Source organism: Microcaecilia unicolor, chromosome 8 (assembly GCF_901765095.1).
Source record: "Microcaecilia unicolor chromosome 8, aMicUni1.1, whole genome shotgun sequence".
Lineage (NCBI taxonomy): Eukaryota > Metazoa > Chordata > Amphibia > Gymnophiona > Siphonopidae > Microcaecilia > Microcaecilia unicolor.
The window spans coordinates 214,871,525-214,892,796 of NC_044038.1; the positions used below are offsets into that span (position 1 = coordinate 214,871,525).

General features: G+C 41.7%; 1 protein-coding gene across 3 annotated transcripts in view; it reads left to right on the forward strand.

The window, feature by feature from the left end:
* Nucleotides 1–21,272, forward strand: part of NFATC2 (nuclear factor of activated T cells 2) — a 216,352-nt gene that overhangs the window by 129,368 nt on the left and 65,712 nt on the right. For all 3 annotated transcript variants that reach the window (XM_030213066.1, XM_030213065.1, XM_030213064.1), the window contains exons 7-8: nucleotides 12,848–12,903; nucleotides 18,035–18,161. In XM_030213066.1, coding sequence (XP_030068926.1) covers nucleotides 12,848–12,903; nucleotides 18,035–18,161 — 183 coding nt within the window. The remainder of the gene's footprint in view (nucleotides 1–12,847; nucleotides 12,904–18,034; nucleotides 18,162–21,272) is intronic.

The following is a 21,272-nucleotide window of genomic DNA, read 5'->3' on the forward strand; positions in this document are numbered from 1 at the left end:
TTGGGATAGTTTCAGCAATGATTTGAGCATACAGAATAATGCTTTACACTCAAGTAGGTGCTTAAAACATTTCCCTGGGGTATAAGTGTTTTGCAATTGGCGCCAATATGACTGAATAAGGTTTTCTTTTTTATATGTGTAAAGATTATGATTTTGTACACAGAGCATGTCATCCTGGCTCCTAAGCGTAAAATTTATGCAGGGTTAGGGGCAGGCTGGGATCCAGGACAGACTGCTTTTCATATAAATTATACCAGACGCAGAGCAGTTCGAACATATATGAGCGGCAACGCCGAATATTCAAATAAAGTGCCGGTGCATTATTATATCCAACAGCTGCTGCCACTGAAAATTAGATTCACAGCTCTTACTTTTATTTATTTTTATTTATTTATTGCATTTGTATCCCACATTTTCCCACTTCTTTGCAGGCTCAATGTGGCTTACAATACATCATGAGTAGTGAAAAGTATATAAGAAGATTGACATTTGGCATTGCAAAAGGATCTTGGGCAACATGATAATGATAAAACAGGATAGTAGTTAACAAGCAAATATTGTAAGACAATTCTGGATATGTGTGTAGGAGTTCACATTTGTTGATCTTTGTGGTATGCCTTGTTAAAGAGATGGGTCTTCAGTAGTTTGCGGAAGTTGGTTAGTTTGTAGATCGTTCTTAGGTTTGTTTGTTTTTGGTTACATTTGTACCCCGCGCTTTCCCACTCATGGCAGGCTCAATGCGGCTTACATGGGGCAATGGAGGGTTAAGTGACTTGCCCAGAGTCACAAGGAGCTGCCTGTGCCGGGAATCAAACTCAGTTCCTCAGTTCCCCAGGACCAAAGTCCACCACCCTAACCACTAGGCCACTCCTCCAAGGCAGCGCGTTCCAGAATTGTGTACTCAAATAGGAAAAGGTTGACGCATGCATTAACTTGTATTTTAGCCCTTTGCAGTTGGGGAAGTGAAGATCAAGGAATGTGCAGGATGATTTTTTAACATTCCTAGGTGGTAGGTCTATCAGGTCCGACATGTAGGCTGGGGCCTCTCCGTGAATGATTTTATGAACTAGGGTACATATTTTGAACGTGATGCGCTCTTTAAGTGGAAGCGGGAGCCAGTGTAGCTTTTCTCATAGGGGTTTAGCACTTTCATATTTTGTTTTACCGAATATGAGTCTAGCTGCAGTGTTCTGAGCTGTCTGAAGTTTTAGGATTATTTGTTCTTTGCAGCCAGCGTAGAGTGTGTTACAGTAGTCTAGATGGCTGAGTACCATTGATTGTACCAGGTTGCGGAAGATGGTCCTTGGGAAGAACGGTCTCATTCTTTTTCATTTCCACATTGAGTGGAACATTTTCTTGGTTGTGTTTTTTGCGTGACTCTCAAGTGTTAAGTGTCGATCGATGGTAGCTCCAAGAATTTTTAGGGTGTCCGAAATTGGAAGATTCAGTTTTGGTGTGTTAATGGTGGTGAATTGGGTAACTAAGTGAGCACCTCCTTATAGGTGATCCAGTACTGTGTGGGGAGTGCCTGTTGTGTAAAGGCACCTGGGCTCCCCAATTCCATTACAGAGTACTAGTGTAACAAAATGTCGGCATACCTTACATTTAGCTACTCGCAATTACACCAGACCTGGTGCAGTCACTGAAATGCCACACGGACATGCATAACTGACTGTTCTGTAAGTTGCATCTCTACATGGCAGCCCTGCCTATGCTTCACCCAAGTGAATTCCCCCCACCCCTTGAATTTACAGAATAGCACTTAGGTCTTCTGTTTTATTCCACGGCTCATATTCCACCTTATTTCAACTAAGATTCAAGGCAGATTATTATGTAAGAAATCCAACAAAATGAAGAGATAATATAATAATAAACTCATAACATAAGAATAGCCATATTGGGTCAGACCAATGGTCCATCTAGCCCAGTATCCTGCTTCCAACGGTGGCCAATCCAGGTCACAAGTACCTGCAGAAACCCAAATAGTAGCAACATTCCAGAATCTCAAATAGTAGCAACATTCCAGAATCCCAAATAGTAGCAACATTCCATGCTACCAATCCCAGGGCAAGCAGCGACTTCCGCATGTTTATCTCAATAGCAGACTATGGACGTTTCCTCCAGGAACTTGTCCAAACCATTTTTAAAACCCAGATACGCTAACATCTGTTCCCACATCCTCCAACAATGAGTTCCAGAGATTAACTATTCTTTGAGTAAAAAATATTTAATCCTATTTGTTTTAAAGTTATTTCCATATAATTTCATTGAGTGTCCCCTAGTCTTTGTACTTTTTGAAAGAGTGAAAAATTGAGTCACTTTTGCCTGTTCTACTCCATTCAGGATTTTGTAGACCTCGATCATATTCCCCCCCCCCCCCCCCCCACTCCTCTCAGCCATCTCTTTTCCAAGCTGAAGAGGCCTAACCTCCAATGGCCTAACATAATACAGGAAATTAAAATCACATAACCTCCAATGTAGAAAAAAATGTACGTCTTTAAGATTTTCCAGAATAGGACGTATGAGAAAATTTGTCTAATCTGTAGTGGATTATTATTCCAAATCTTAGCACCTTGATAAGCAAATGAATGCTCTAATGTTAATTTCGACCGAATATGTTTAACTATAGGATAGCCAAGTGTTAAAGATATTAGAAAACGAGAATTTAAATGATTGCTAGAAACATTTAGTAACTGTGTAAGTTCAATGGGACTCATACCGTATAAAGACGAACTTGAGTCACAGCTTGATAAGCAACCAATTCTTAATAAAAGAGATGCTCTCTCAAATTTACCCACACCAAGGATCAGTCTTGTGGATGGAAGCTGTAATCTATGTTGAAGTTTAATAGAGATACCACTATGAGTGGAGGAGTGGCCTAGTGGTTAGGGTGGTGGACTTTGGTCCTGAGGAACTGAGTTCAATTCCCACTTCAGGCACAGGCAGCTCCTTGTGAGTCTGGGCAAGTCACTTAACCCTCCATTGCCCCATGTTAACCGCATTGAGCTGCCATGAGTGGGAAAGCGCAGGGTACAAATGTAACAAAAATAAAATAGATACTATTGGAGATTCTACATGGAATGTTGCTATTCCACTAGCAACATTCCATGTAGAAGGCTGCGCAGGCTTCTGTTTCTGTGAGTCTGATGTCCTGCATGTATGTGCAGGACATCAGACAAGCAGAAGCCTGCGTGGCCACATTGGTGATCTGCAAGGGCCGACTCCTACATGGAATGTTGCTAGTGGGGATGTTGCTCCTGGGGAACTGAGGAACTGAGTTGGATTCCCACTTCAGGCACAGGCAGCTCCTTGTGACTCTGGGCAAGTCACTTAACCCTCCATTGCCCCATGTAAGCCGCATTGAGCCTGCCATGAGTGGGAAAGCGCAGGGTACAAATGTAACAAAAATAAAATAGATACTATTGGAGATTCTACATGGAATGTTGCTACTATTGGAGATTCTACATGGAATGTTGGAATGTTGCTATTCCACTAGCAACATTCCATGTAGAAGGCTGCGCAGGCTTCTGTTTCTGTGAGTCTGACGTCCTGCACGTACGTGCAGGACGTCAGACTCACAGAAGCAGAAGCCTGCGCGGCCACATTGGTGATCTGCAAGGGCCGACTTCTACATGGAATGTTGCTAGTGGAATAGCAACATTCCATGTAGAATCTCAAATAGTAGCAACAGTGGAGGAGTGGCCTAGTGGTTAGGGTGGTGGTCTTTGGTCCTGGGGAACTGAGTTCAATTCCCACTTCAGGCACAGGTAGCTCCTTGTGACTCTGGGCAAGTCACTTAACCCTCCATTGCCCCATGTAAGCCGCATTGAGCCTGCCATGAGTGGGAAAGCGCAGGGTACAAATGTAACAAAAATAAAATAGATACTATTGGAGATTCTACATGGAATGTTGCTACTATTGGAGATTCTACATGGAATGTTGGAATGTTGCTATTCCACTAGCAACATTCCATGTAGAAGCCTGCGCGGCCACATTGGTGATCTGCAAGGGCCGACTTCTACATGGAATGTTGCTAGTGGAATAGCAACATTCCATGTAGAATCTCAAATAGTAGCAACAGTGGAGGAGTGGCCTAGTGGTTAGGGTGGTGGTCTTTGGTCCTGGGGAACTGAGTTCAATTCCCACTTCAGGCACAGGTAGCTCCTTGTGACTCTGGGCAAGTCACTTAACCCTCCATTGCCCCTTGTAAGCCACATTGAGCCTGCCATGAGTGGGAAAGCGCGGGGTACAAATGTAACAAAAAATAAATATAAAGAGTTAAAATAGTTTAATTGGGGTAATAGAAATGACTGTTCTAAAGTTTTCTGGCCATAAAAGAGAGCTTATAGCCTGATACCATCACAGCCTGTTTTGCCGCCACTTACTCATGTGAGAGTGCACTTACCTGTGAAAGCGATAGATTTATGTGCTCAAGTGATGTGTAAATATAGGTGACCCTGTTACAGAGTTTCCCTTCATATGCATAGACATTCCTATGGGTATAATCAGCAGATCTCCTTGTGCTGCAAACTGGTTTTCTGACTCTTCCTCGTCTCTGCTCCCTTCATGGTCTGTTGAGCTTTTTTGCATTACATACTTTAGCACAGGCCCTCTTGGTTTCACAAATGGATTACTGCAATTCAGTTTACGCTGGTATCACCAAGCACAAGTTAAAACATCTTCAGACATTAACAAAACATGGCCGCTCGCTTTCTGCATGGTGCTAAAAAATACGACCACATCACTCCGTTGCTTCGCTCTATACGTTGGTTTCCATTTGTTTTGTTCCCTTTTTAAAATTTTGTCTCTGGCTTTTAAGGCATTACATTTGGGTTCCCCCTTGTACCTGTCTAATCTAGTGGTTCCATGCACTCCAGCAAGAACGCTGCACTCCCTAGATAGTAATCGCTTTCTTTTGCCTACACCCAGACTGGCTCAGTACGAAAGTACCAGATCATCTGCTTTCTATTTTTGGACAGCCAAATTATGGAACGATTTGCCTACCTATATTAGAGCCGAACTTTCCTTTACCAAATGTAAAGCTCAATTGAAAACCCATTGTTTTGAATTTGCTTTTGGTTCAGTTAACTCATATCTGTATGTCTGGTAGACAAGTAGCCGGTCTCTGCTTGACCCCTTACCCCTTTCCCCTTTTTAATATTGTTTTCCTTTATTGGATGAGTGTATATATTGCCTTTCCTATCGTTATGTTGGCGTTCCTTTTCTTGAACATTTTGTTATATTAGTTATTGTAAACCGTCGACCATATTTTAAAGGACAGTATACCAAGGATATGAATAAACACTGATGCATGTATTTTATAGAATCCACACGTATATGCTGATTTCTATAAATGCATTCATGCACTTATATATACCTGCCTTGGAGCAGGTGTAAAGTTTTGAATAAAACAGCTTCTACTGTATATCGATTGTGGCAGGTTTGCATTTTTATCAACCAGTGAGAGATTTAAAGATCAATGGATAGAGCTTTAGGTCAGTGCGTTTGGAGATCAGTTAATCTGCTATGTTTACTATAGTTGGTCCACAATTATGGAATTCTTTACCTCTATGCTTACAAAAGTGCAGAGTTTTGATCTTTTCAAAAAAGAGCTGAAGAAATGTCTATTTATTCAGGCATATGATGGAGGCTGAAATTGATCTTCTGTGCAATCAGGTTTTTTTTTTTGCTATAAGAATCAGGAGAAAATGAGTGCTTGAACATTTGAAGTAATGATTTTATGCATTGTCTTGTTATGCAAGTTGTTTTATTATGATTATTTTTGTGTGTTTTATCTGTAATCTATTGAGAATTGCATAGATCATGTGGAATAGAAGTATTTTTTAAATTAAATTAAAATAACACTTTATAGGGAGGCTTTCATATACACTATTGTTCAAAGGCACATTTGCATCTTTGAGCCTTTCCCACTGAAGTGACCTCGTATAAAATTGATCTCCCTGTGATAAAACCAGACCTGAATTTGAAAACAGGAATACCATAATGTACACCATTTGGGATTGCCTCAAAATAGTTTAGGCTGATTTCATGGCTAAAAGTTAATAACACCTACTATAAATGTGCATAGAGCTATAGAGAGTCCAATCCTAATTTACACCCAAAAAAAATTTCTAAGGGACTCCTATCAATCTTAGCGAACCATATGGGATATTCTTTTATAGAGAGGAAAACGCCTAAATCCAGGCATGTACTCCTTGTGTCATATAACTTAGGGAGCACTGCCCGATCATTACTGGCGTAAAAAACCTCTCTTAAGTAACCCGCTTCAATCACCAAATCTTTATTGTTAAGGGTTAAGGGTTACTTAGCTTGCTGCTGGAAAATTTTTCTGAGCAGTTATATCCTCAAATACAGTCCTTCTGACCCGTCCACGGCCCGACTTCAGCCCAAGTTTCGCCTCCTTCCTCAGGGTCCGTGGGTTTCGGCTGTATTTCCACACAAAACTGCTCAGAAAAATTTTCCAGCAGCAAGCTAAGTAACCCTTAACAATAAAGATTGGGTGATTGAAGCGGGTTACTTAGAGAGGTTTTTTACGCCAGTGATGATCGGGCAGTGCTCCCTAAGTTATATGACACAAGGAGTACATGCCTGGATTGAGGCGTTTTCCTCTCTATAAAAGAATATCCCATATGGTTCGCTAAGATTGATAGGAGTCCTTTAGAAATTTGTTTGGGTGTAAAAGTTAATAACAGTCATGGAGTTTAATATTCCTAGATTTTATGTGACTTTAGGCATTCATTTGTACTTTCTATCTTTTTTTTTCCCTTTGATGGTTTCATGACTCATAGGATGGCCTGGCAGAAAAGCCTCAAGAGTCTCTCTTCCTTTGCAGTAATGTTTTTGTTGGCTTCGTTATATTTCATCGCTTTTTCTCATAGGCCTTTTTTTTTTGTTCCTTCCTGATTTGCGTCCTTGGGCTTCCAGTTCAACAAGAACCCGTCCCAGCTGGGGTTGCAGCACCATGAGCCTTCAGTAACCCAGAGAGTTGCCTTTTCTTATAAGTACATATAAGTACATAAGTATTACTATACTGGGAAAGACCAAAGGTCCATCGAGCCCAGCATCCTGTTTCCAACAGCGGCCAATCCAGGTCACAAATACCCGGCAAGATCCCAAATAAGTACAAAACATTTTATACTGCTTACCCCAGAAATAGTGGATTTTCCCCAAGTCCATTTAATAACGGTCTATGGACTTTTCCTTTAGGAAGCCGTCCAAACCTTTTAAAACTCCGGTAAGTTAACCGACTTTACCACATTCTTTGGCAAAGAATTCCAGAGTTTAATTACACGTTGAGTGAAGAAACATTTTCTCTGATTCGTTTTAAATTTACTACATTGTAGCTTCATCGCATGCCCCCTAGTCCTAGTATTTTTGGAAAGCGTGAACAGACGCTGCTTCTGCTAGAATCTAGTTATCATAGTGATCCTGCTCAGTAGGGGGGCTCTTTTACGAAGTGGCGGTAAGCCCAACTTGAGCTTACCGCATGCTATTCCAGGACTATCACTGGCCCAACGCAGCCGCTGGCGGTAGTTCCGGGTTGAGCGTGCGCCATTTCCGAGGAAAAAAAATAAAAACTCTGTAAATGGTTAGCATGGCGGTAATCGCCGTGCACTGCCCAATTACCATCAGGTTACCGCGGGAGTCCTTACGCTACCTAAATGGGTGGCGGTAAGTGCTCCCCACAGCATGGCCATTCGGTAAGAGTTATCTTACCACATGGCCATTTTTTTGGGGGGGGGAGGGGGCTTTTTACTCGCTGCAGTAATGGCCCTGACATGTAGGAAAAATGGTCCCAGCTACTACCGCAGGGACCTTTTCCCCCACAGTTTGGTAAAAGGACCCCTAGGGGCCTCAGCCTTTCTTCAGAATGATGTCCACATACAGCCGGAATCCCAACTACAAGTATCATGGCGGTCGAACAGGATTTCCTCTCTCACTCTATAGGCTGTGAGCCTAAGAGTGGAGGAGTGGCCTAGTGGTTAGAGTGGTGGACTTTGGTCCTGGGGAACTGGGTTCAATTCCCACTGCAGGCACAGGCAGCTCCTTGTGACTCTGGGCAAGTCACTTAACCCTCCATTGCCCCAGATACAAATAAGTACCTGTATATAATACGTAAGCCACATTGAGCCTGCTATGAGTGGGAAAGTGCAAGGTACAAATGTAATAAAAATAAATAAGCTTCTAACTTCCCCCCCCCCCCCCCCCCACCCTAATTCCTGCCCTGTTGCTATGCTCCTATATTAAGGAGTGTATTGAAATTTTAAGTATAAATTTAGGCACTAGAAAATTTTCAGGAAGACCAATTTAGGAGCATAAATCCTTTGACTATCAGGCTTTCTATAGTAGCCATTAACCTGCAGCAGTCTATCACCAGCCATCAAAATAGGTGGTATTACAACCTGAAACCCCTTACTACTGATTTATGTCACAGTTCATTAAGATGGACAGGTCAAACAGCACATCAGGTAAGAAGTTGCAGGATTTAAATCTAACCCTTCCCTTTCCGTTTTTTTTTAGGCTGGTAATCTGATACTTCAGACATACGGCATAGGCTGATTAGAAAGGAAAACTGGCCACTTGTACTGCTAAAATATTAGGTATTCAGGAATAACGAATCCAGTGTTTATTTTCAGCAGGGGCCAGAGGAATAACATTTCAAGGGTGGAATAATGGAGGGAGGGGGGAATTTAATAACTTAGAAGGCAGCAGTCATCAGAAGACTCCACAGGTTGAAATGAAACACCCAGTTAAAGTCCTGCTGGCTCAGTGGACATGAGCGATCACATAATAACCATGTCCTCAAATGTATCACAATGCCCTGCCTGTCTTCTGACTTCTTTGCCTTGTACTATATGGTCTGTCTGCAATCTCTTGCCATTTTGATGGCTTGATAACCAAATCGAGCTATTTTACCACTTTATGGGGCCCCTGATTGGCCTTTTTGGGTTTGCCATGTCAAAGTAACAAGCTCATTGTTAAATTGTGTTGAAATAAATACTTACAAAGGGCTCTGGTATATGAGAAAAAGTTGGATGAGAATGGGGATGGGACGGCTTCCCTATCAGGATAGGCTGAAGAGGCTGGGGCTCTTCAGCTTGGAGAAAAGGTGGCTGAAGAGAGATATGATAGAGGTCTATAAGATAATGAGTGGAATGGAAAAGGTCGATGTGGAGTGTCTGTTTACGCTTTCCAAAAATACTAGGACAAGGCGGCATGCGATGAAGCTGCAGTGTGGTAAATTTAAAACAAATCGGAGGAAATGTTTCTTCACTCAACGCGTAGTTAAACTCTGGAATTCGCTGCTGGAAAAGGTGGTTAAGGTGGTTAACTTAGCGGACTTCAAAAAAGGGTTGGACGGCTTCCTGGAGGAAAAAGCCATAGAACGTTATTAAATGGACGAGGAAATACAGTATTTCTAGGATGGGCGGGACAAATTGCTTGTTCTTTTGGCCGCTGTCGGTGACAGGGTGCTGGGCTCGATGGACCCTTGGTCTCTCCCAGCATGGCGATGCTTATGATGTTGGATTTGGGGAGATGGAGAGAGAGATGTGGGACCCGTTGGTGGGGGGGGCATGACCTTATTGCCCAGGGACCCAGATCCCTGTCAGGCTGCCCCTGGTTCCCACTGTTGATTCTAAACAGCAATCAGTTTTCTATACCATATCTGCTCTTTAGCGGAAGCTAACACTGCCTTTCAATTCTTTCCTACGTGCATTTCAGGCAAGTACAGACAAAAGGCATTGAGGGGCCCTTTTACTAAGCCGCGCAGACGCCTACACGCACCCAACATGCGCCAAATTGAAGTTACTGCCCGGTTACCGTGTGGCCCTTGCTGTAATTTCAATTTTGGCGTGCATCCGCTACACACATCTGAAAATATTTTTTATTTTCTAATGCGCAGCAGGTGCACGCGTCAAGTGGAATTTGATGCGTGTAGACCATTACCGCGTGAGACCTTACCGCTAGGTCAACGGATTGCAATTTTCATTTTGTCGCATGTCCATTTTCAGCAAGACAAAAAAAGAAGGCATTTTTTGTAGCCACACTAAAAAATAATTCTGCAAGCGCCCAAAACACGCGTCTACACTACCGCAGGCCATTTTTCAGCGCACCTTAGTAAAAGGACCCCTTAATAATTGCCTTGGTTGAGAAAGGTTGCATTAACGAGGGCTTAGGTGCATTAACTTACTGGAGAAAGTTAGCCAGCTGAACAGGATTTTATTATGAGTGCAACGCCATCCCTGCTGAGTGACATACAACAGGACCTTGTAAACACACGGTGGTAGAATGGAAATCTGCAGTGACTATGGTAGGTCTTCCAACATCTACAGGAGCAGCTCTGTGCCAGTGGTGTAGCCATGGGTGGGCCAGGGCCCACCCTATTTGGACTCTGGCCCACCCAAAATTGTGCACTCTTGCTATGGCTTGTAGAGGCCCTCAAACCCCGTCAGCTGAAGATTTCCTCCTTCTCAGGCAGCCAGTGCTCTTGCAAACGGCAGCTGGCATCACTTGCCTGGAGCTGAAACCAACACCAGCCCCTCTTCACATGCTTAGTTTTCATGCATGCACAGCCTGCTAGCCGTGGCATCAGCTCAAGGAAAGTGCTGCTGGCTTGTTTGGAAGAGCGCTGACTGCGCAGGAGGAAATCTTCAGCTGGCGGGGTTTGTAGATCCCCTCCTGCTCAGGTATTTAATATTGTGGACTTGCAGGTGGAGGTAGGGATGAAGAGCAGAGGGGGGCTAGGGACGGGGGGAGGGCATGAATTCCATGCCCACCCACCTTGGACTCAGGCCCACCCAAAATTGGCTTTCTGTACTGGTAAAGTATACATGAAAATTAGTTACTGAAGTCCGCTGAAGTTTTAGGGGGAAAATATTTGTGCCACGATTTTGCAAAAAGGTATCTTTTGCCTATAGATTTTTCTCTTCACGAGGAGGCAGAATTTCCACACACAAAGAAGAAAATTGTTCAAGCAAAATATTCAGCAAATAGTAAGATGGGACTTTTGCCAGAAACTATGATAATAAAAGTAGAGGTACTCTACAGTGCAGAAGCAAATACTTTTGCTTGCAGGGAATCCTGCCATCCTTACAATACTTAAAAGGAAATTGAAGTCTTTGAGCAACGCGGTGTTTCAAATTTGTATAAACAAAATGACTTCCGTGCTGTTTCTCCTCCCTCTACCCCCCCCCCCCCCCCCCCCCCCCAATATCTTCAATTTAGCTATTTCTGTGCTGCTTGACTGGAAATGCAAAACCTTGCTTTAAACAGAATTTGCCCAATCTGTATTTTTGAGGACATTTCGGGCTCATATTCAAATTCATTTACCAGTGGCCAGTGGATATAACAACTTTACTATCCCTGTATTTTAGTATTGGGCTGAAAATATGAGTGAATAATCTGATAGTGTCTATATAAGTTTTGGGGTGGCATGAACGTTAAAATGTTATCCAGATAGATGCAATATTCAACTATAACTAAGTAATTTGCACAAGGTTTAGGCTGCCTGAATTGTAAACCTAACCTGTATAAACAGCCCCGGTACAGTGACTGCACTATCCGTAAAAGCAGTGCCACCACTCATACATTTAGGGGTAGGTGCCTTCTTTCCTTTAGCGAATACTGGAGTAGAGGAGCGGCCTAGTGGTTCGAGCACTAGTCTTGACATCCGGAGGTGCCAGGTTCAAATCCCACTGCTGCTCCTTGTGATCTTGAACAAATCACTTAAACCTCCCATTGCCTCAGATACAAAATTATAGGCCGATGATCAGAAGCAAACCCAGGCGCTAGAGGCTGTTAGAGCCATACTAGCATCCACATTTGCAAGCGCCCCATGATCAGAGCCCCTGAGTGTGTGAAACAACGTGCTCGCAGGCTCTGAACACAACCAGCATGCAAAACAGGGCTCTTAGTGCAAGTAGCATACAAGTGTATGCTAAACCTATTCCCCCCCCCGATGATCAGCGACCAGCGTGCCAAACTTCAGCACGCTGTCCACAGCAAACCCTACGCCATATATGGTGTAAAGCCCTGCCCAGTGCAACCCAGGATGCACTGGGCAGGCCTGGGTGTCACCATTTTTGAGGGGGTAGGGGAAGGGCCACTAGACCACCAAGTGGGAGGGATTGACTTGCGGCCCTCTGGGCCACCAGGGCTCCAATGTGAGGGGATGCCAGGGGGGTTGGGGGGCTGGAGACCCACCGTATCTCCAGCCCCCTCCCCCAAACCTGTATCTAGGGGGGGGAGGTTGACTCACGATCCACTGGGCCACCAGAGCTCCAATGTGAAGGGATGCTAGTGGGAGTTAAAGGGGCTGGAGACCCACCGGATCACGTTTTTTTGTTGACATATATAGAAATCACCCCATGTGTATCATCATTGATGCTATCTGCCTTGTACATCGCATCAAACTGAAAAGGCGGAATAGTCATTAATTATCAAATTAGGTTATGAAATTAAATTCCTTTATGATTAACCATCATTGATGTTTTGCTTTTCAGAACATCTTGACTAGAACGTATTGAGAGATGTTTTGCTTTATAAAAAATAGTTCATCACAAGCCCTAACTTTGGTGCTGCAGAAAAACAGGGATAATTTTGTTAATTTAGATTCTTACTCGATGCCAAAGACCACAGTTCAGCAGATTTTATGTAAACAGCTGAATTATCCTCGCTTGCAACTCCACCATTCTGTGTTTGCTGATACAACCATTGGCACGAACGAGTTTTGAAAAGTAAAGGTACACCTTCATTAAGAAAGCACAGAAATGAATATAACATACTCCGTTCTGAGTATACTAATATATAAATGCTGTTACTTTAGATGGTCAGCAGATCTGGGAGATGGAGGCAACGGTGGACAAAGATAAGAGCCAGCCTGTAAGTATAGCCTGCAAGCTAACATACACTTGCACACTTACAAGTTAAATTTAGTGCTAGATTACAGTCCACATCAGCCTGGTTTCCTGTTTCCCTCCCCATTTTTTTTTTAACCCATCAGGGAGACTGCATCTACTGAAGCTTTCAGAGCCGGATTTCCTAAGCCCTTTCTCTGCTCCTAAATGTTTACGAGCCATACGTTTCTAACAACTGACCTCTCTTTTATGCGGTTTGGCCTTTTGTCATTTTCCTGCTTCTCATTGTAAAGCTACAAATGACCTCATCAACGGACAGTATGCAGAGTATTGGTCATTATTGGCGGAATCCACTTCTGCAGCGGGCTTTGCATTATCAAGAATTAAGATGCACGACCGGTTTATATTTATAATAAGTTGGCAACACTTGTTTATTCTTACAAGTAAATTATCTGTGCAATTCCCGGCTATGCAAGCACTATCTATATTTTAAAAGGGTTGCAATACAGAGAGTAAAGCAGCAGCTATAAATTTCCTAATTCTCTTGCCTTAGATGTGCCAACTTGTGTCCAAAAATTGATCTCGGCATAGTTAAAAGCACACAGATGAGGTAATTCTATAAACCATTAAGGGCCGGATTCTAGAGTAGTTTGTGTTAAATTCACGTGCACTACTCGCTTAAGTAACAAACCAAATCAGCAAAAATAATTGGCCAATAACAACCGATCATCATTACTAATTGGCTATAATTGGATTTCACGTGTGCTTCTTTTTAGGCATATTCTAAAAAGAGGTGTGCATAAATTCCAGCACGCCTAGCTGAAAAAGGGGCACAGACATGGGAAGAGTGTAGGCATGTTGGGGGCATTATTGAAATTTACACGCATTATAGAATTTGGGGGAATGTGTCTACATTTAGGCACAGGTATGTACACCAGGTTTTCAGTGGTGTAAATGGCCATGCGTAAACAGAAGTGTGTTCCCCCAGCCTATGCACTATTCTATAAACTGCGTCTTACTGTAGACATGGTTTATAGAATAGCGCTATGCATGTTATTCTGACGCATTTACATTGTAGATACCACCAATCTGGGCCTAACGCCCCAATTCTCTAAACTTGTGCTTAGCGGGCAAAGCTACGTAGGCAAGTTATAGAATACTGTCAGTTACATGGGTAACTTAATAATTATCTTCTAATTGACATTAACCACCAACTGTCTATAATTGTTGTTGGCACTATTTACTAGTTACCATTCAACTTTCCCCCTGCAAAGTAATTTTTTAAATGGATAGTAGACACTCTTACTATTTCTAAATAAAATATTTTTAAGGCTTTAAAGTTTGTTTGAGGATCATCAGAAGGCTTGCTCCAATCACTCTTTATATTTATGAGCATCTGCCATAATTCTTCATAGGTTTTTATATTTTTTATATCTTTAAGTTATATTAAAAGAAAGGAGTATTTTATACATATAAAGTATATGTACTTATGTCAAAAATAGTCTCTCTCTCTCAGGACCACCCAACATGTTCATGTTTCGCTTAAAGCTGCGTCAGGAAATGTATTTATTTATTTTATTTATTTATTTCTGCATTTGTACCTCACATTTTCCAGTCAAGTTGTCGGTTCAGTGTGGCTTACAGTTTAACTCAGACATATTCCATAGCAGTTTAGAATATAGCGTTTGTTTTGTTCAGTTCTGTTAGTGAGCAAGTATCGTGGTTTGTTGTTGCTGGTCAATTTGAGTATGTGGGTTCGCTGAAGAAGAATTTTCTAAAGGTATGCTTTCAGGTGTTTTCAGAATGTTAAGTAGTTGTTCATGCTTTTTAGGGCTTTTAGTAGTGTGCTCTATATTTTAGGGCAAATGTATTTGAAGTTGGTTGAGTATGAGGATTTGTATTTCAGGCCTTATCGAGATAAGTTCTTGCATGCATCCTTGATGTTTTTCTTGTCATCTTTTGGGATTGGTTCGAGCAGTATGTTGTCTTTTTCCATTGAAAATATGCCCTCCTGAAACGTGTAGTTCAGTTGGGAGGTGAGTTGGTCAGGAGCGACTTTTAGTACGTAATAGGGATATGTATCTAGCATGCAGTAGGCGGAGAAGAATTTTCTTAACGCTTGTGCTACTAGCTCATTTGTGGGTTGTGTGAAGTTGGTCCTTGTTCTATTCACTGGGGCTTCTTCTGGTGGGTCGATCAAGTTCATCTATGAAGTTTTCAAAGTTTGTGTCGTCCTGTGTTAGGCTGTTCCTTAGTTTAAGGGTTTTCTCTTCAAAGAATCTGGTGAGTTCATTTGCTGACAGGGGTTCCTCATTTGCTGTCGTCAAGGGTTTGGTGTTAAGAGTATTTATAATTTTTCTATAGTTTCTTCATGTCTCTATAGTCTGATCCTGTATGTTCTTTGTAGAATTTCTTTTTGGCCTGTCTCATTTTGGTCTTATACATGTTATGCACTTCTCCCCACATGGTTTTATTTCATTTTTGTTTTTTGTCCATACCCATTCTAGTCTTCTACAAAAGGGTTTTTTCCCCACTTTCAGTTCTTCGTCGTACCATGAGTCTGCTTTGCGTCTCTGTCCAGCTTTTGATTTCATTGATGTTATGACATCCAAGATGTTAGTGCTTCTCTTATTCCATTCTGATAGGAATTCTTCCTTATTAGTCATTGGTGACCATTGATCTTCATACATAGCAGTCCAAATTGTGGTTGCATCAATATTTCCTCGTGATTTGTATGGAGTTTGTGTTTTTGTTGGTGAGATCTTGTGTTTTTTCCAGTATAGGTTCAGGTTTAGTTTGAAATGGTCAGACCATGGAGTTTCTGTATTTTGACGTTGTTGTCCTGTGAGAATCTGTAAGCTAGCAGGCCTATGGCATGGCTTTTGACATGTCTTGTGGTCACTGATGGTTGCTGGAAGTCCCAGAGCTTAAGGAATTCGTTGCAGTCTTTGGAGCTGTGTTCTGGTCATCTATGTGGAGATTAATGTCTGCAATTAACATGGTGTTAGGGTTGGCTACACATATATTTGATATGAAGTTTTTTTGGGTCACTCTCCAGTTTCCTGGGGGTCTGTAGAGTAAGATGCGGCACAGTTCATTATGTAGAGTTTGGTCTGTGATTTTAATTGAGATCATTTCTAGTTGAGGTGTTATTGACCTGATGGCTTTTACCATTAAAAAGGATCAGTAGATTAGTGCAATCCCCCTCCCTCTCTTCCAATTTCTGGTCCAGTGTAAGATTTTGTAGCCTGGCAGACATAGATCCAGAAAAAAAGGGTCTTCTTTGTCGTGGAGCCACGTTTCCTTGAGGAAAACCAGTCCAAGGTTGTCTTCGGTTATACAGTCTTTAATTATTTCTGTTTTGTTTACCACTGATCTGGTGTTAATGTAACCCACTGGTATTGGTAGGTAATCATCCTTTGGTAGTGTAACTATGGTTATTTTCTTTAGTTGATGTTTATTTTGGTATGTATGTTTTTTGGATTCCTTTCTGGCCCTCTGTTGTGTTTGTACTTTGATTAAACGGTTTTCATTATTTGGTGTGCCCCGTCCATCTGTTTGGGCTCTGCCTGGGAAGAAGACGGCTCTTCCTATTGGGTGACGTTTTTGTTGTTATTTTCATCTTGAGTTAGGGCGTCCTTGGTAGTTATTAGCGTTAGGGTTGATATTCCTATTAGAATTTGTGTTATCTACATTTTTCCTCTTTCGAGTGTGGTGTTACCTGGGCCCTGTTTTTTTTGTTTGTTTTTTAATAGCCTTTGTGTGTGTGTGTTTGTGAGATTCCAGCATTACCTGGATAGGAATTCCTTAAGCAGAGAATCTTCTGATGTGCAGGCTTTATTCCAGTCTGCTCTTGTGTTGTTTGAGGTTATCAGGAGAAATGACCCTAGTCCAGGTGGCTTTGGCTCAGGATCGCAATGGATTGTGTGGTGTGTAAAATATATGGTGTTTGATGAACTCTCAGTCACGCTGGTGGTGGTTTAAGAGTCATTTGCAGTACTCTGTGAATTCGAGGCCGATAGTCTGGGTTGGATGGTGCGTTATTCGTACCTTGGGTGGATTGCTGCGGTAGCAGTTTCTGGGGGCACTGTGGGAGCTCCTGTTGGGGTTTTAAACCGACTCCTCATCTTCCCTACTGTTAGGCGGCGGCGCTATTACTTGCGGGTCCTGTGCTCATCCTGGTCTGTGTGAGATGTTACACAGAGTTCTTCAGGTTTCATTACCTTGACACAGCTTTAAACGACACAAGTTCATGTCGGGTGGTTCTGACAGATACCCTCTCTGTGTACATTTTCACCTGCTCTTCAATCTAGGCATGATTTTGATAGGCTTTGTGCTAGTATTTTATAAATATACATAGACATCTTCCTGTCCTATTGAGCCACACTCCCAATCATACATATTTCTGTCCATATTTAGAGGAAGTGTTCCCATGGATGTGTTTAGGTCAGTGTAAAAGAAACAACACATATAGATTTGAAAATACGATAAAAGCTGAATGCCAGTGCCTACTGGTACTTGTCCCTGTGGCATGTTTCAAAATAAAAGCCCATGGGCACTCTTTTTTGAAAACTGGTGCAGGATCTGCAGGTAAGATGTCTCCAAAGTATATGTCCCAATGTAGAGAGTTCAGAACTTGTTCCCAAAATGATCAAATTTGTCATTGTGCCATCCCAGAGTTTGCTACATGTTCTCTGCATTGGCCATTGAGAATCATCTCACCTTCATGCTGTCTCTCTCTGGGGGTCATTTACTAAACAGCAATAAGCCCAATGTGGGCTTACCGCTTGCTAAATAGGAAGCGCTGGCGATAGTTCCCACCCCCAGCACATTCCATTTCCGGTGCTATAAAAATATTTTTATATTTTATTTTTGTAGCGCTGTTGTTTACCCAGTGGTATTTGGACAGTGTTGTGCACTGCCTAGTTACCGTCGGGTTAGCATGGGAGCCCATTGAGGTGGCGGTAAGGGCTCCCTCCCGAAATGGCCAAGCGGCCAGTGCTTCACTTGCCATATGGCCATTTCTTTTTTTTTTTTAAACAGCCTTTCACCCGTTGTGTTAAAGGGGGACCTCAGCGCACGTCAAAAACACACACTGATGCCAGCGCAGGACCCCTTTGTACTGTGTAACTATGTATCTTCCATTGTTGTTTCAGAGCATGCTTTTTGTAGAGGTTCCGGAATATCGCAATAAGCACAGCCGTGTGCCTATCAAGGTGAATTTCTACGTGATAAACGGAAAACGGAAAAGAAGCCAGCCTCAGCATTTTACATATCTCCCAGGTAATTGTCTTTGGGTGAGAACCTCATTTCCTTCTAGTTTATTTCTTTGATTTGGTCCCAGACAAGCAACAACACTAACCAGACAGTGCTGTGGCAATCTGCCCAACTTTTCAGCAGTACTATCCAAGTAGGTGTCACTGAAAATCTGGGGGTCACCCAGTCAGCAGCCTCTCCTACCTGGTTATTTCCCACTGACTATCAGTCCCTTTGTGGAGTGGAGGAGTAGCCTAGTGGTTAGTGCAGTGGACTTTGATCCTGGGGAACTAGGCTCAATTCCCACTGCAGCTCCTTGTGACTCTGGACAAGTCACTTAACCCTCCATTGTCCCAGGTACAAATAAGTACCTGTATATAATATATAAACCGCTTTGAATGTAGTTGGAAAAACCACAGAAAGGCTGTGTATTAAGTCCCATTCCCTTTCCCCCTTTTAGTGTCCTACCCATACCAAATTATGAGTTCATTCAAGGGGATCCAAAGGATTCTGACTACTGTATAATTTAATTTTTGATCCACTCCTATTGAACATGCATACCCAATAAGGCAGACTTCATTCATTCTGTATGAAGCTTCTTCTTAGTAACTATCAGGGCTTTTTTGAGGGGGTACTGAGTACCGGCACCTTTTCCATTGTCTGCTAAAATGGAGTTTTAATGAAAGAGCTCAGGCTCTACACACCAATTCTGTCTTGTCATAGATTCTATGACTGGTTGCAAGTGGCCTGGCTATTATGGGGTGGGTCCCTCGGTGATTACCCCACTCCTGATGGGTGGCCTAGCATTTGAGTGCCGGCACCTTTTTTGCTAGAAAAACAACACTGGTAACTATAAATCAAAGGGGGATTGAATGGAATACGTTATTAATTGGGAAGTTAACTTTTAATCTCCCCTGCAGAGCTTGTGGACCAGGGGGTTCTTGTGTTCATGGTCTACAAATGTATTTTCAAAGTGAGATTTGCTGAGGTGTTTCCAACTGAGAATTCCTTCCTTGGTGGGGCCCATAATTATATGCCTACTCATATCATTTGCAGATGCAAATACCCTGCCCACAACTACCTATGCATAGTTTATTTTAAACTTTCTGCACCTTCTTTGCTGTCTCACCCTGCTCCAGTGTCAAGAGCCACCAGTTTTTTTTTCCCATGAGAGTAGACACATGTAAATATAGGTTTTCAGTTATAGAATTACCCTTTGAAAATTGACCACAGAGGATCTTGATATGTGAGGATGAAAACCGAGACTGGGTATAGGAGGTTAGATGGCTGTATGATCCTCTCAGAATCCTACAAAATCTGCTTGCCACAGCGCTATCGAAACAGCAAGATTGCGGAACCAACCCAATGATAAGAGTGCAAGTGGGCTAGAGAGGTAAAATTCCTAGACGTAATAAATGACTGCTGTTGGAGTAACTGGTCCAGGAACCACCAAGAGGGGGAGCCATTTTAGATCTAGTTCTTAATAGAATGCAGGGCCGAGACCACCCTCGGTCAAACATGCAAAAACAGATCAAACTAGGTGTATTGAGTTGTTATATTCATGACACAATAAAGATATCCCCCCCCCCCCTCCAAAAAATAATGCAGGGCATAGTACAAGAGGTAATGGTGTTGGGTCCGCTGGGAAGCAGTGATTATAACATGATCAAATTTCAGCTAATATCTGGAGTGAAGTCACAAATCTACTGTAGCAGCATGCATTTATTTATTAATTAAAACATTGCTATTCCGCACGTCGCCAAAAGTTCTAGACAGATTACAACCTTACATACACAATAATTCACTTCATATAATTTTTACGACATTACAGACAACTCCAGAGACACAATCTACTTTACAGTATATATCATTTTCACTATTCTATTGTGCTTCTCATATCAACAGGCTAGATTCCCCATAAGCCTCAATGAATATCAATGTTTTAATGTCTTTCTTCAAATCAAAGTTTCAACTTCTCTCAATCATTTTGCGATTTTATTCCAAAGCATTGAACCAGCAATATAGAAGATTTTATTTCTATATTCTTCCAATCTAATAACATAATAGGATGCCACATCAAACAGATATTGCTCTCCAGATCTCAATGATCATCTAGGTTGATACACATGCAGTTTTGATGCCAGCACAGGAGACGCTAGTCTATTTTGAGTCTTGAAAATGAAGCTTAACACCTTAAATTTAATTCTCCGTTCAACTGGTAACCAATGTAGCTCTCTCAATATCAGAGCGATGTGTTCAAACTTGGATTTTCCTGCTATCACCCTTGCAACTGCATTTTGAGTTGCTTGTAAAGCTTGTAACTGTGTCTTTTTTAAACCAATCATCAATCCATTATATTAGTCAAAACACGGGGTAATAATACTCAATCACTTTTCTGAAGTTGTTTTGTCTGAGAACAGTTTTTAATCTTCTCAATACATGTAATTTCCAAAAAAAAAATCTTTAATCACTTTTTTGCACATGCCATTTTAAATTCAAAGCAGAATCCATTATCACCCCTAAATTTTGAATCTTATGTAAAATCTTAATTGTAGAACCAAAACAAATTCTAAAGGCACATTTATATCTTCAAAATTAGATAGTAAAAGAATCTGAGTTTTTGCCACGTTCAATTTTAAATAGATTTGCCTTCATCCAAGTCTGAATTGATTGTAAATATAATCTTAGCATGGTAAAGGTAGCATCTATTGAGATGTCAAAAGATACCAAAAACTGAATATCATCTGCATATATCTTGAAATCAATGTTCAAACAATTCAACAGTCTACACAAAGACAACAAAAAAAATATTAAATAAGACCGCTGACAAACATGATCCTTGTAGTTGCAAGGACGTCTATGATAAAAATGAGGGAAGTGGTTAAAAAAAAGCTAAAAGGAACAGCTGTAAAAGTTAGAACTTTAAATCAGGGATGGACGTTGTTTAAAAATATCATCTTGGAAGCCCAGATCAGATGTATTGCATATATTTACAAAGATGGAAAGAAGAACAAATGACGGCCAGCATGGTTAAAAGATGAAAAAGAAGCAATTAAAACCAAAAGAATAGCCATGAAAGAATGGAAAAAGAACCCGAATGAAGAAAATAAGAAACAATATAAGCACTGGCAAGTTAGA